Source organism: Lepidochelys kempii, chromosome 1 (genome assembly GCF_965140285.1).
Source record: "Lepidochelys kempii isolate rLepKem1 chromosome 1, rLepKem1.hap1, whole genome shotgun sequence".
NCBI classification, from domain to species: domain Eukaryota; kingdom Metazoa; phylum Chordata; order Testudines; family Cheloniidae; genus Lepidochelys; species Lepidochelys kempii.
In genome coordinates this window covers 136,236,628-136,249,040 of record NC_136380.1, presented here as the reverse complement: position 1 = coordinate 136,249,040, position 12,413 = coordinate 136,236,628, and the positions used below count along the sequence as shown (strand labels likewise).

The 12,413-nt window shown below is 43.3% G+C and overlaps 1 protein-coding gene across 3 annotated transcripts in view; it reads right to left on the bottom strand.

Moving 5' to 3' along the window:
- The window catches only part of EGFL6 (EGF like domain multiple 6), a 75,218-nt gene that overhangs the window by 42,820 nt on the left and 19,985 nt on the right, over window positions 1-12,413 (bottom strand). For all 3 annotated transcript variants that reach the window (XM_073327946.1, XM_073327955.1, XM_073327963.1), the window contains exons 2-3: window positions 7,052-7,161; window positions 1,947-2,039 (exon numbers count right to left, since the gene is read on the bottom strand). In XM_073327946.1, coding sequence (XP_073184047.1) covers window positions 1,947-2,039; window positions 7,052-7,161 — 203 coding nt within the window. The remainder of the gene's footprint in view (window positions 1-1,946; window positions 2,040-7,051; window positions 7,162-12,413) is intronic.

Genomic DNA, 12,413 nt, shown 5'->3' with positions numbered 1-12,413 from the left:
CTGGGTTCAATTCCTGGTTTTTATGAGAAGTTCATGTGTGTCCTTGGGGAAGTCTCTAATCACTCTGCATCTCATTTCTCCATCCATAAAATGGGGAAGATAATTTATTTAAATAGTAAGATGCCTATACAAGACTCTAGGTGCCCTAACCTATACTACAATAAAATTTGAACAGCATGAAAATAATTTTGAACAGGAACTCAGCAAGCCTACCATCTAGAGAACTCATTTCCACCCCTTAATTGTAGTGGGAAGCACGCTCTCAGCCCTGTCCCCAAATCCTCTCAAACATATGTCTTTTGAAGTGTGCCTGGAAGATCAACACATATGGGCTATTTTGGATTAGTAGGGATGCAAATTTATAATGCTTCCTTTCTTTCATGTCTACTCTGGCTATAAACTCTCTGTGATTATTTTTTTTACTATGCTTAAGCACTGTGCCTAGCAAAATGGGATCTTGATCAAGACCTTTTGGCACTACTGTACTATAAATAGAGTTGCCAACTTTCTAATGGCACAAAACCGAACACCCTTGCCCCGCCCCTTCTCTGAGGCCCTGTCCCTGCTTATTCCATTCCCCCTCCCTCTGTCGCTTGCTCTCCCCCACCCTCACTCACTTTCACCGGGCTGGGGTAGGGGTGTGGAAGGGCGGTGACGGCTCTGGCTGGGGCTGCAAACTCTGGGGTAGGGCCGGGAATGAGGGGTTTGGGGTGTGGAAGAGGGCTCCAGGCAGGGGCAGTGGGCTCTGGGTGTGGCTAGAAATGAGGGGTTCAGGCTGTGGCAGAGAACTCCAGACTGTGTCAGGGGGTTGGGCTGCAGGGGAGGGGGAGGACTCTGGCTGGGGTGCAGGCTCTGAGTGTGGGGCCAGGGTTAAGAGATTTGGGGTGCAGGACGGGGCTCAGGGCTGGGGCAGGGTGTTGGGGGTGTGCAGGGTCCCGGCGATGCTTACTGTGACTCCCAGGAAGCAGTTGCCAGGTCCCTGCAGCCCCTAGGTTCCCGGCCAATGGGAGCTGCGGAGCCGACACTTGGGGTGGGGGCAGCGCATGGAGCCTCCCTGGCAGCCCATGCACCTAAGGGCCACAAGGACCTCGGGGCCACTCCGGGAGCTGTAGGGAGCCTACTTTAGCCCCGGGCCTCTGCTGTGCCACCGACTGGTCCATTAGAAGTCCGACCAGAGCCGCCAGGGTCCCTTTTCAACTGGGCGTTCCGGTCGAAAACCGGACGCCTGGCAACCCCAACTATAAACAATACAAAAACTGTTTGCATACATCCGATATTCTGAGTGAGCAAAAATATAGGGTCAGCCAACAATGCACACCCCAAATCCTGGCTGCATAAGCAGAAGAAAGGAAATGTACAGGATGGGTTCAGAACACTGAACACTTGTTCTTCAGTATCTTTACAGTATATAAAAACGTACTTAAAGTGGAAGCATGGTCCAATGGCTTGGGCACAAGCCTAGGACCTGGGAAACCTAGGTTCAATTCCTTACTCTGCCATAGCTGTCCTAACATACCTTGGGCAAGTCACTTAGCTGCTCTATGCCTCCGGTCCCCCTCTGTACAATGGAACGAGTGGCACTGCCCTGTCTTACAGGAGTACCGTCAGTATAAATAAATGAAAGATTGTAAGGCACTCACAGATACTAAAGCAATGGGGGCCATGTAAGTACTGTAGCTATATTAGTACACTATCTAGAAGAAAGATGCTTGTTGAGGGAACAGATAAGTGGAATGTTTTCATTGAAGACTACCTATCTGTTTTAGTTTCCATATTTATCATTTAATCATCCATGACAATTCAGAATTCCTAAGTCAGTTAAGCTGTAGCTGCAAAGAAATGGCTGAGGTCCCCCCCGCACACACAAACTTTTCCACAGGGAGCTGAAGACAAGGAGATAGACTGTCAAAGGCTCGTTTTGGAAAAGAACTATAGTTTGTACAAACCTTGACTGCAGGTTTTCCCTGTGAATCCAGGAAAACATTTGCATTTGTTTGGCCCCACACACTCGCCATACTTGCACCCATGTTCACAGGTGGCTGGAGGGCAAAACAGAGAGAAATTAAAGGCGTTGTTGCTGGAAGGTAGAGACATTTCTGCATTACAAGAGAACCTAGCATGAACTAAAGTTGTCAAAGTGTTTCATCTGCATTACTCCATCATAACCAGAGGACATTTTAATTGAACAGGACAAAACTCAAGGCAGCACAGGTAGCTTGCTCTGTCTACACTAGTAATTTTTTGTTGAGCAGGGAGCAGGAGGAAGATGCTGGCTAAGTATGAGTATGGGAGGGAAAAGAAGGAATTTGGCATTGATTTGGAGCAGAAGAGAGTAGTGTTGCTGGGAGAAGAGGGTTGATGCGGGCAGGGGCTTTGGGGTTGAAGGGAAAGGAAGGGGAGATGGTGCTGCCATTGGCTTACGAAGAGCTGGATGCACTGAAAGGAATTTCATAGCTTTCTTCCTTCGTTCCCTCCAGAACAATCCCCTCACGTTCTTTCCCCCTGCCAAAAATGGGGTTGCATCAGTAAGAAGCTGCATCAGTTTCCTCTTAGGACCTTCCTTATTCCTCTGCACAATGGAGCTTGACTGTAGGAGAGTGTGGAGCCACTGGACGAATAGAGCTGCAGTCTAAGGCAGCTGCCAGGGTTCTGCTAGATCACAGCACACAGCTCATCCATTCAACGAGTTTACTTGCTGAAGGGTTCATGTTTAGCTATTCCACCTGGAAGCAGGCAGGGCACACCCTGACTGTTCTGTAGAAGCAATGCACACATTGCTCTATCCAAGGACAAGGGCTAGATATGAACCATGAGAACTTGATTGTTGGGACAGCAACTGTGGGAAGCTTTCTTAGCCTGGGCTCAAGGCCTGAGAACCAGGATTGTAGTAGATAAAGGATGGTAAATAAGTATATTAATCAACGTCATACATTCCTTTGTGTATCTTTTTGCGGTAGCAGTGTGTAATGCTTAGGGGGGAGAAATATAATAAAAGGAGAAGGTGGAAGGCGGGGGGGCAGAACAGCCCATCTCAGCTGACCAGCCTGCTTGCTTGCATAAAGCTGTGTTCTGTCTCATCATTGAACCGCCACAACTTGCTGTCAGGGAGCAGGTGAATGGAAATATGTAAGGCTGGTAGAAGCTTGGAAATTTGGAACTAAAACGTGCATCCTCTCAAAAAAAAATCTCAAACTCATCTGTATTCGTTCATTATCACGAGTGTTCGTAAGTGCTGAGATATATTTAGCATTTTAAAACCCAAGATTCAGTTGTAATGTCTATTATTTATAATGCATAGGTCTGAGCGGTTCTCCCTTTTCCTCTGAATTCCCCCTCACTGTCCTTTGTCCATGCCTCTTCCTTCCTTAATTTTCTACCCACTCTGGCGTTCCACTTATGAACGTTTCCAGAGAGGCTTTATCTCTATCAAATACTGTTGAATTGTCTTCTTTTCTAAGCCATTCTAGAGCAGCTTCAGGTTACTGTAGATAAGAAGGGTCAGACTCTCTGCCAGTTGACTTAGACCCCATGCAGTTCCCTTGGAAATCAATCAGATTGCATAGAGATTGAACTGGCACAGAATTTTCCTGATGTGTCTGAATGCTTTCTAATTATGGGGTCTGACATGCCACCTGAGAATTGCACTGACTGTCTGACACCATGTCCATGTAGCATAACAGCTTTCTGTATACAGTAGTAAGATGTTTAACATCTAATGATAAAGCACACACAGTATCTAAAGTCTTCCCATATAGTATGAACATACTGGAGAAACTAATGATGTCAAGACAGCTTCAAATACACTTGTGCATCCTGGTATGCAAGAGAGCAAAAATTAGCCCTGGATTCTAAATTACTAACTAAATGCTTTATTATGTCTTTGGACTGGGCAGTTGTATGTCCCATCCCACACTGAGGGTTACATTTTTCTTTTAAAAGAATACCAAACAATTTGGCTAGATTTACTGGCAGGGGAAATTTAAAATTACTCCTTCCATCAGCAAGATCCTCCACACAAGATTGACTCACTCTAAGGAAGGTCAGGCCAAATAGCTCTCTCTCCTGCCAGGAACTTCATAGAAGCTCCCAGGGAGGAATGTGTGTGTGTGAAGCCATCAGAGACTCAGGAGCACATCTAGTCCATACTCTAAGTGCTCTCTTCCTGTTGGGGGGGTGCAGATGCGGATTTGTGTAAAAATAAAACCAAAAACCTTTGCTTTGTCCTGTTCAAGGTGGAATATTGCCTACCCAATTCAGTGCCCCCAACCTACTTTCTCGATTCACCTCTGGATTCTAGTCTCATCTTCATCTATAACCTTGCCTCTGGCTTGTGCATGGTGGTTACTAAGTTGTGCTTTATATCTTTTGCTCTGAAGCGGTTTCTTTTTGGAGAAACATGAAGTGCACTGGAGCGGATTATAAATTACGATACCTCTTCCACCTGTTAAGCCTGAACATATTTATGAGTTTAAGCTTTTTAATTCACAACCCATTACGTTATTAGCCAGTAGGTGGGTGCCCTTCGTTCTAATACTTCCAGATGTTCTGAGGGCTTGGCAGTTCTTTAAAAAAACCTGCTCACATGAGCAGGAAATTCAGTGTGATTACTAACATCAGTAAGGTTTCAGAGTAGCAGCCGTGTTAGTCTGTATCCGCAAAAAGAAAAGGAGTACCTGTGGCACCTTAAAGACTAACAAATTTATTTGAGCATAAGCTTTCGTGAGCTACAGCTCACTTCATTTGTTAGTCTCTAAGGTGCCACAAGTACTCCTTTTCTTTTAACACCAGTAAGTGCTACACAGCATGCAAAAGACTTAATGAACCAGTACTTTAAACTATACCCAGACTACAATGGTTTGTAATATTGCAATAACCATTATGGCTTAATTTTCAGTGCATTCAATACACTGGATTGCAGAACTGGAAAACTGCCATCTTGATATTTTTGGTATCCATGAACTAGTGGGTTGTAAGAATGTCAGCTTTTGCTTTTCAAGAGCTAGATCTCTCCAATCTCCCTATTTGCTAAAACAATAAAAAGTAAGAGCAAAAATTTCTAAATTTCTAAAGCTAAATTGAAGTGTGTCTTCAATGTTCAGCACCTAAAGTCTTGTTTACCTTGTTTTTTTCCCCACAGAGGTTTTGAGCACTAGACTACTTAGGTGCCTAAATAAGATTTAGATGCCTAACTTTGGACACCCATCTTTGCAAAATTTGGCTTAAACTAATACTGGTGCTCAGGACAGTGGTTATGAGTAGTCTGGGGGATGTGGCTTTTTATTTGGTAATTCAGGACTTAATTGATTTGTCACAAGTCTGTTGTGAAACACTTATTTCCCCAGTGCTTTACAAGTTTCTTATACTGCTACAGAACTGTTATTTTATTTTCAGGGGAGCTCATAAAATGGTATTTAGAGCATTGTATCCTGTACACGAGATACCCAAAAATATTTTACAAAAGCAGATATTCTCCAATATGACATATTTTCTTTTTTAAATGTAAGGCCTAATCATGCAATGCATAGATACAAGTAACTCCTGCTGAAGTCAGTAGGATATTGTTGTTGTTGGTTATTTGCATTACCGTAGCACCTAGAAACCCTGGAGATCTTGTCCCAATTCTCTTGTGTACCTATATTGCCAGTTAAAACACATAGGAAAGCCACAATTTAGAATTTGCCAGAATTAGCACAATGGAATTTAGGTATCTTTATGAAGTTCTTTAAAAATTTGTTGAACATTTATTAAATGTATTAATCCTTTGCATTTAAATCATCTCTTACCTCAAATTAATGAAGAATTTCACCACACCGTACCTAAACTGACATAAACCCTGAATGAACAGTTGCACACTGTGAAATCAAATGAATATTAAAAAAATCCTCGCCTAGAGCGAGGAGCTACTGCATCTTTATTTACAGTTTAGATTTACATTGTGGTTGACTCAAACCAGAAATCTGCCAGGCGAAGAATTTCAAGAACTTGTGAAAACTGGACACGAACAGGAGGTCATCTGAGCGCTTTTGGGGGGGGAACGTGACGAGCTGCATTTGCTCATCCAAATTACTTTTGCATATTGCTATATTTACCTCTGTGTATTCTTTAACACCAGAACTAGGGTTATACAAACAATGTAAAATTACTAAGTAATCCCTTTGCTCAAGCTTTTTTTTTTTTTTTAAAAAACTGGCATTGCTATCTGAAAAGATTATTAATACAATTATAAGGAGAAAAGGCTTTTGGGTATCACTCCCTTTTCGATAGCAGTCCACTGATTTTTACCAATTATACACTGAACTTTTATTAAACTTCAACAGATAGTCAGCGCTAAGTTTATCGGCACAGCAGATGGAGCAGCTGAGAAATTGCCTCCTCCTAAAGTCCAACATTTTACAAGTTCATTGTGCTTTGCCTAAATACAGCTGGGGAGAGATTTCATATTACCCTCTCCCTAGCATTTGTATGCCCTTAACAGATTGGAAGTTTTTTAAAAACCATTGGTCTTTCATTAAACCAGCTCCCCAGGGACCAGAATACTGGCTGGCAACATAAGTTACATTCAGATGAACTTGTTGCTTGAATTTTATTCAGTTTTTAGAAGGGTGAAAACTATTTCTTCCCAGAGAATCTGAAGATAAAGGCTGCTACTTAATGAAAAGCATCTGTCTGTAAATATCGCTTTAGCGACTACAGTCTGCATTTCTGATTTTTTGGATTTTGTTATAATTTTCTATGGCTATCTTGATCCAGGCATTCTCCAGTTCTTATCTTTCAGTTTGTTATGCAGAAGGTCAGGCCAGATAATTCTAATGGTCCCTTCTGGCCTTAAAAAGTTATGAATCTATTTTACTGAGTGCCTTTGTCTATCCAATTCTGCATTTTTAAAGGGATTCCCTCTAAAACTCAAAACTCATTTTCTTCATGCTCCTACAGTATATTGACTCCTCACCGGTTCTGCTTCCTATAACCTCTGGGGGGCCCATAAGGAGCCACATTATTAAAAGCTAAGCACACAGTCATGAAGATGTCAATGGTTATTTGCTAATGTTACCTTCGCAGTGCCCTTTGTTCTTTCTCCAGCCATAGCAGCACTCGAGCTTAGAACCGTAGCGACAAACCCCAGGCTGGCTCACACTCATCGGCTGCCTGTGACCTCTTGAGCTGTGCACGAAGCATAATATTAGCTGCAGCAGAGGAACACATTTTAATCTACCATCACACTGCCTCCTTTGCACGTTTTAATCGAACGTCGCCCACCACCACACATTTTAACGTTGCTGACGTGCGTCACTGAAGCAGTCAGCAGGGTTCATTGAAGGGATGCTAAGTAGGTGATTCGAGGGTTTTCAAACTGTAACTAACTTACAACTTTTCTATTAAAATTGCAAAGTAGGAAATAGGGCCAGATCCTCAGCTCGCACAAGTCAATGTAGCTTCACTGGAGTCAATGGGATGACTCCATTTTGCACCGGATGAGGAAATGGGCCACTGTGACTAATTCTACAATGCTAATGACCAAATTACAGTACTAATGGAAAATCAGTGCTGCATAACTTCTGAGGTGGTTACCATGCAGTGGCAGATGACATGATGGGTTTGGGGTCCCTCTCCTGCCCATTAACCTCCCCCCAGCCCATCTGTTTTTCCTCCTCCAACTCTCGGTCCATAAGGTCTTCGGCCATTCAGCCACCTATGCATGAAACTCCCTCCACGACCTGAAATCCCATGTGTCCATCCCCTTCTCCACGCCCCTCCTTAGTACACTCCTTTGACAAAGTCTACAAATATTTGGTCCTTCCTCAGAGAAAATGTTGCCTCCTTAGAGAGAGTTCAGTAGCTGGAATTTCCAGGTAAATGTGTGGGGTATTTTCAGGGCAATGTGTGGGAACATATAAGTCCTACACTGAAAATAAGACTCATGAATTTTTGTCCTTCCTCTGATAATATATTAACGTCACCACTTCATCTCCTGATGATAGTGTCATTAAGGCCGGTCACCCTGTATTGAGCTGTAATATAACTTTTATTGGAGCAACTATGGAGTTACAATGCTCATTACAGATTGCTAAGGCTCTCATCCCCACAGGAACCATTCACATAAATTAAGAGAAAAAGAATAGTTCCAAAGATAGGGAATGATATTTCCCTCAGCAAAACTGCCTTCTGAAATAGAACTGTCACCAGAGGCAGGCCAGCCAGGAGACAGGTCACCAGAAGGAATCCAAGAGCTCATAGTTATTGGAGAGCCTAAACAAAACGTTGCATCTCACCCTGCATGGGGCAAGACTTAGGGGTCTGATGGAGCTCTGTAAGGTCTATTCTATATAGGTTTTTATTACACGCTCACCACTATAGTATCTGAGTGCCTTCCAGCAGTGCATTAAGGCACGTGACACATCTGTCATGTGGTGTTTATTCTCTCATTCCTCTCCCCAAAGGAAGAAGCGTGTGCAGTGAAGTGTCTTTGTCTGGTAGGGTGTGTCTTAAAATATAAATATATCTGTTGCTATAGGTTTTTTAGAAAAGGCATGTCTTGCTGGTCCTTCGTTCTTGGAAGGTCATGTCAGGTTTCATTGAAGCCTGCTACCATAATGGCAGTAGATGGTACTGTAACCCACACACCTCCTGGGTGTGGTGTTCTGTCCCCTCTAATGGCACCGAGACCATTTAGAAATTAATGAGTCTGCTACAACATTAGCTAAGGGCACTGTAGCTTTCAGTTCATGCAGTAGAGGCTCAAGCACTAAGCTTCAGAGATCCCAGGTTCAATCCCGCCCACCAATGAGTGGGGGCTGTTGGTGTTACAGTACCACCTGTGGCTGGCAGACACCATTAACTTTACAAATGCATGTTAAGGTTTCTGATGTCATTTCAATAGTCAGTTCATGATTCCTAGACTCTGAATTTGGGGCTATTTGATTTTTATTCAAAAAACTTTGCCTTTCCCTTTCTTTAACAAACAAACATTGCTTTGTAAAGCTCAAGGGGCAGATGCTGAGCCAGTGTACATCAGCACAGTTCCATAGACTTCAATGACGTTCTGTGCCTTAAAATTGAGGGAAGGCTTTTTATGCTGCTCAGATTGAAAGAAATCCTGTTGGACGTGTATTTTCTTTAAAAATCATTCTACATATGGCTGAAAAGCTTTCTGTTGGGAAAGGGTCTTGAAAACACACCTGAGTCCATTTTGCCCATGTAGACAAATGATACTACACCAAAGTCATCTGCAGGAGTCAGGAATCTCATGTGTGATATGAAGAAATTAATTCACAAACCATTAATTCAGTACAAGAATCTAATGGTTTTTGAGGTAACTGTGAGTAACTGCACTCTGTATTACCATTCTTATATAAAATCCCCTGGATGTACCATGGCTTGATATTGCAGAAACTGCAGATAAAAAAAGATTACATTTTCCACTAAATTTTTTTCAACATTTTTGTGGCTATCAGTTCCCAGAAGATGAACATATTTCACTAAACAAATTTTTGATTTGACAACACTAAAGATAAAATTTATCCAGACCATCCTGCCTCTTTAAGGACATGACAGAATACTCAGTTGGTGAGGGGGGGTTTAGCTGTCTGGCCATGGATTTTGTTAAGAGCGATCCAGCTCTAGTCTTCAATATCAGTCCATATCTATGGATTCCTCCTTGGAATGGAAAAACGTAGGCATTGCTACAGAAGATCAGGCCTCTTCCCCACTGTGGTCAGTACCAGAGGCTTCACAGGAGGTGCAAGAAATCCAGGAGAACACAGGTACGGGATCACCTGTCCCTAGAGGAGCTTTTTCACCATTCCCCCATCAATCAGATCTGTCCCCATTATTGGATGATACCTTGAAGCATAAGAGTTTATATCCTTGCCAAACTTGAAGAAATATAGTAAATCCATCTCAGTCTCCATTTGCTCTAGAGTACCGCAAGCACCATTCTGTCCACGTCACCAAGAGACATGTCTCAACTCATCCCTCTCCTTTGAGATACACTAGGATCAATGACGAATTTAAAGCTGCAGCATTAAAGACCTGAACTGCTGAGGAATAAACCTTTTGCCATTCAGCAGTGAGCCTTTCACCCCCAGATCACAAGCTTCATTGTGAACAAATGCCCTAATATAATCAATGTTCTTTGTTTGTTTTTTTAATTGGAAGGCCTAGCTACTCTGAGCCTTTGAATTGCAGTGACAGTATTTCATGCAAGACTTCAGACCTAACAGAACAAATCAGCAAATATTCCAATGATCTCACTTCTGGATGCAGCTAAGCCAACCTCTTTCCAAAGGAGCCATTAATTTTAGTGGCCTGACAGGAGAGGCTCCAGGCCTATTTTTCTGAAGTGCTGAGGACTCAGAACTCCCACTGAAGCTAACAGGAGCTGTTCATGCTCAACATTTTTGGTAACAGGCCACAATCTTTCCTGAGAGCTGCACCAACCCTGGAAGTGTCCAAAACTGGAGAACACTTTTGGTCAAGTGACGTGTAAGCCTTTGGTGATACTAAAAGATAATGACTGGAAGATCAATTAAAACCAGAAGACCAAAAGTAAGATGTAGTATATATTTGAATTTGAAATAAAGGGGAGTAGAAAATTATCAAAATGAAGAATAAATAAGGAAAGCAGAGGAGCAAGACTCTATTTCCATGGTTGCACGAAGGGCCGCATCCTATCACCAGCTCCAAAGTGATGCATTTCCTCACAGAGTTCTTTCTTCTTTATTGCAGCTGTAAAGTTTGACAATCAAGGCTGTTTCCAACCATTTTTAATTACTTGTTTCAACCTGGTCAGTCTCAACTAAAACAAAACAATAAATGCAGATGTTCAGAAAGCTTCTCCATTGTGCAGCTGTTGTTAGAAAGTTAAAAGGCAGAAAAATGGTACATGTTCGTGGATAGGAGGTAACACAGCCTAATTCTCACTGACACTGAAGTCTTTTGACACTCCTCTGGCATTGGAAAGAAGCATTAAAGTAACATAAAGGCTTGGCTACACTTGCAGATGTAGAGCGCTGGGAGTTAAACCAGTCTTTGGAGACTGCAGCAGGGAAAACACTGCCGTGTGTTTACACTGTCAGCAGCAAGCACACTGGCATGGCCACATTAGCAGCTCTTGCAACGCCACAAAGAGCAGTGCATTGAGGAGCTAACCCAGTGTGCAAGAGGCTGCAACGTGCTTGTCAAATGAGGGGTGGAGGGTGGAGTGTGATAGGGAGTGTGTATGTCGGGGGAAAGAGTGTTTTGGGGGGCTGAGAGTGTGTCAGCATGCTGTCTTGTAAGTTCAGACAGCAGCAGACTCCCCTCCCTCCATCCCCTCCCCCTCACAACAGCAGCAATCTACAGTAATGGTTTGCTTTGTCCCAGAGCAGATACACATGCTGGCTGTCAGAAATGGAGCTTTGAAAGGGGATATCCGCATGCCTACAGCTGATTTCAAAACAATGACAAGAGTGGCCACTCGACGTCAGGGGATTATGGGACATTTCTGGAGGCCAATCATAGTGCAGTAATGCAACATGTCATCCACACTGACACCCGGGCGTTTCAGCCGGGGCGCAGCAAGCTTTATGCTTCTTGTGGAGGTGGATTACCAGGAGCATTCCAGCTGCAGAGTCCAGGCGCTCTACGTGCCTTGCCAGCATGGACACCTCAGGAGTTAGGGCACCCGGGACTGCTTTAATGTGCTCTAACTTGCAAGTGTAGCCAAGACCTAAATGTAGGTAATATACACCTTAAGGCGCCTGCTCCATTTGCACTTTACAGAGTAGTGTAAAAACCCATAGGGTAGTTGAGAATCAGGCCCACTGTGCTGCTAATAGAGGAAGCACATAGCCAGGAAGGCATTAGAAGAAAGACATATCAAGTGGAACATGGGAAACATTAGGAATGTTTGCAGAAGTGTTGATTAAATGCAACTCTCTCATTATTTCACACAGAGTGATGTACTCAACACTTCTCAAAGCCAGGCCTATGCGCTCAGAGGTGAATCTGTATCTTGCCATTCATTTCCTTATTCTTCCTTTTTCCATGGATATGCCTTCTGGGTTTAGCGTAGCCCACAGTTTCCATGGCCTTCTGCGTCCATATAATCTCCACAACCATATGGCCCCCCGTTACCATAGAACCCCTTCTACCTGAATGGGCCCATAACCATATAATCCTCCATAACACATGGGCCCCATAACCACCTCTGATATCAGTTGCTCTGGAGGATTCCATTATGCTTTCCTAAGGGAAAGAGCTGAGAATTGGTCCTGGAGAGATCATGACAGCCGGCAGTGGTCGGATCAGCATTAGGGAGTCAAGACACTGCCTTATATATGGCTTGTTGCAGTGGTCCACACATGCTTTGTGGAATATTATCTCACATGTTTGCAAAGCAAGACATCTTTCCGCAGTGGAGATAAATTTGAACA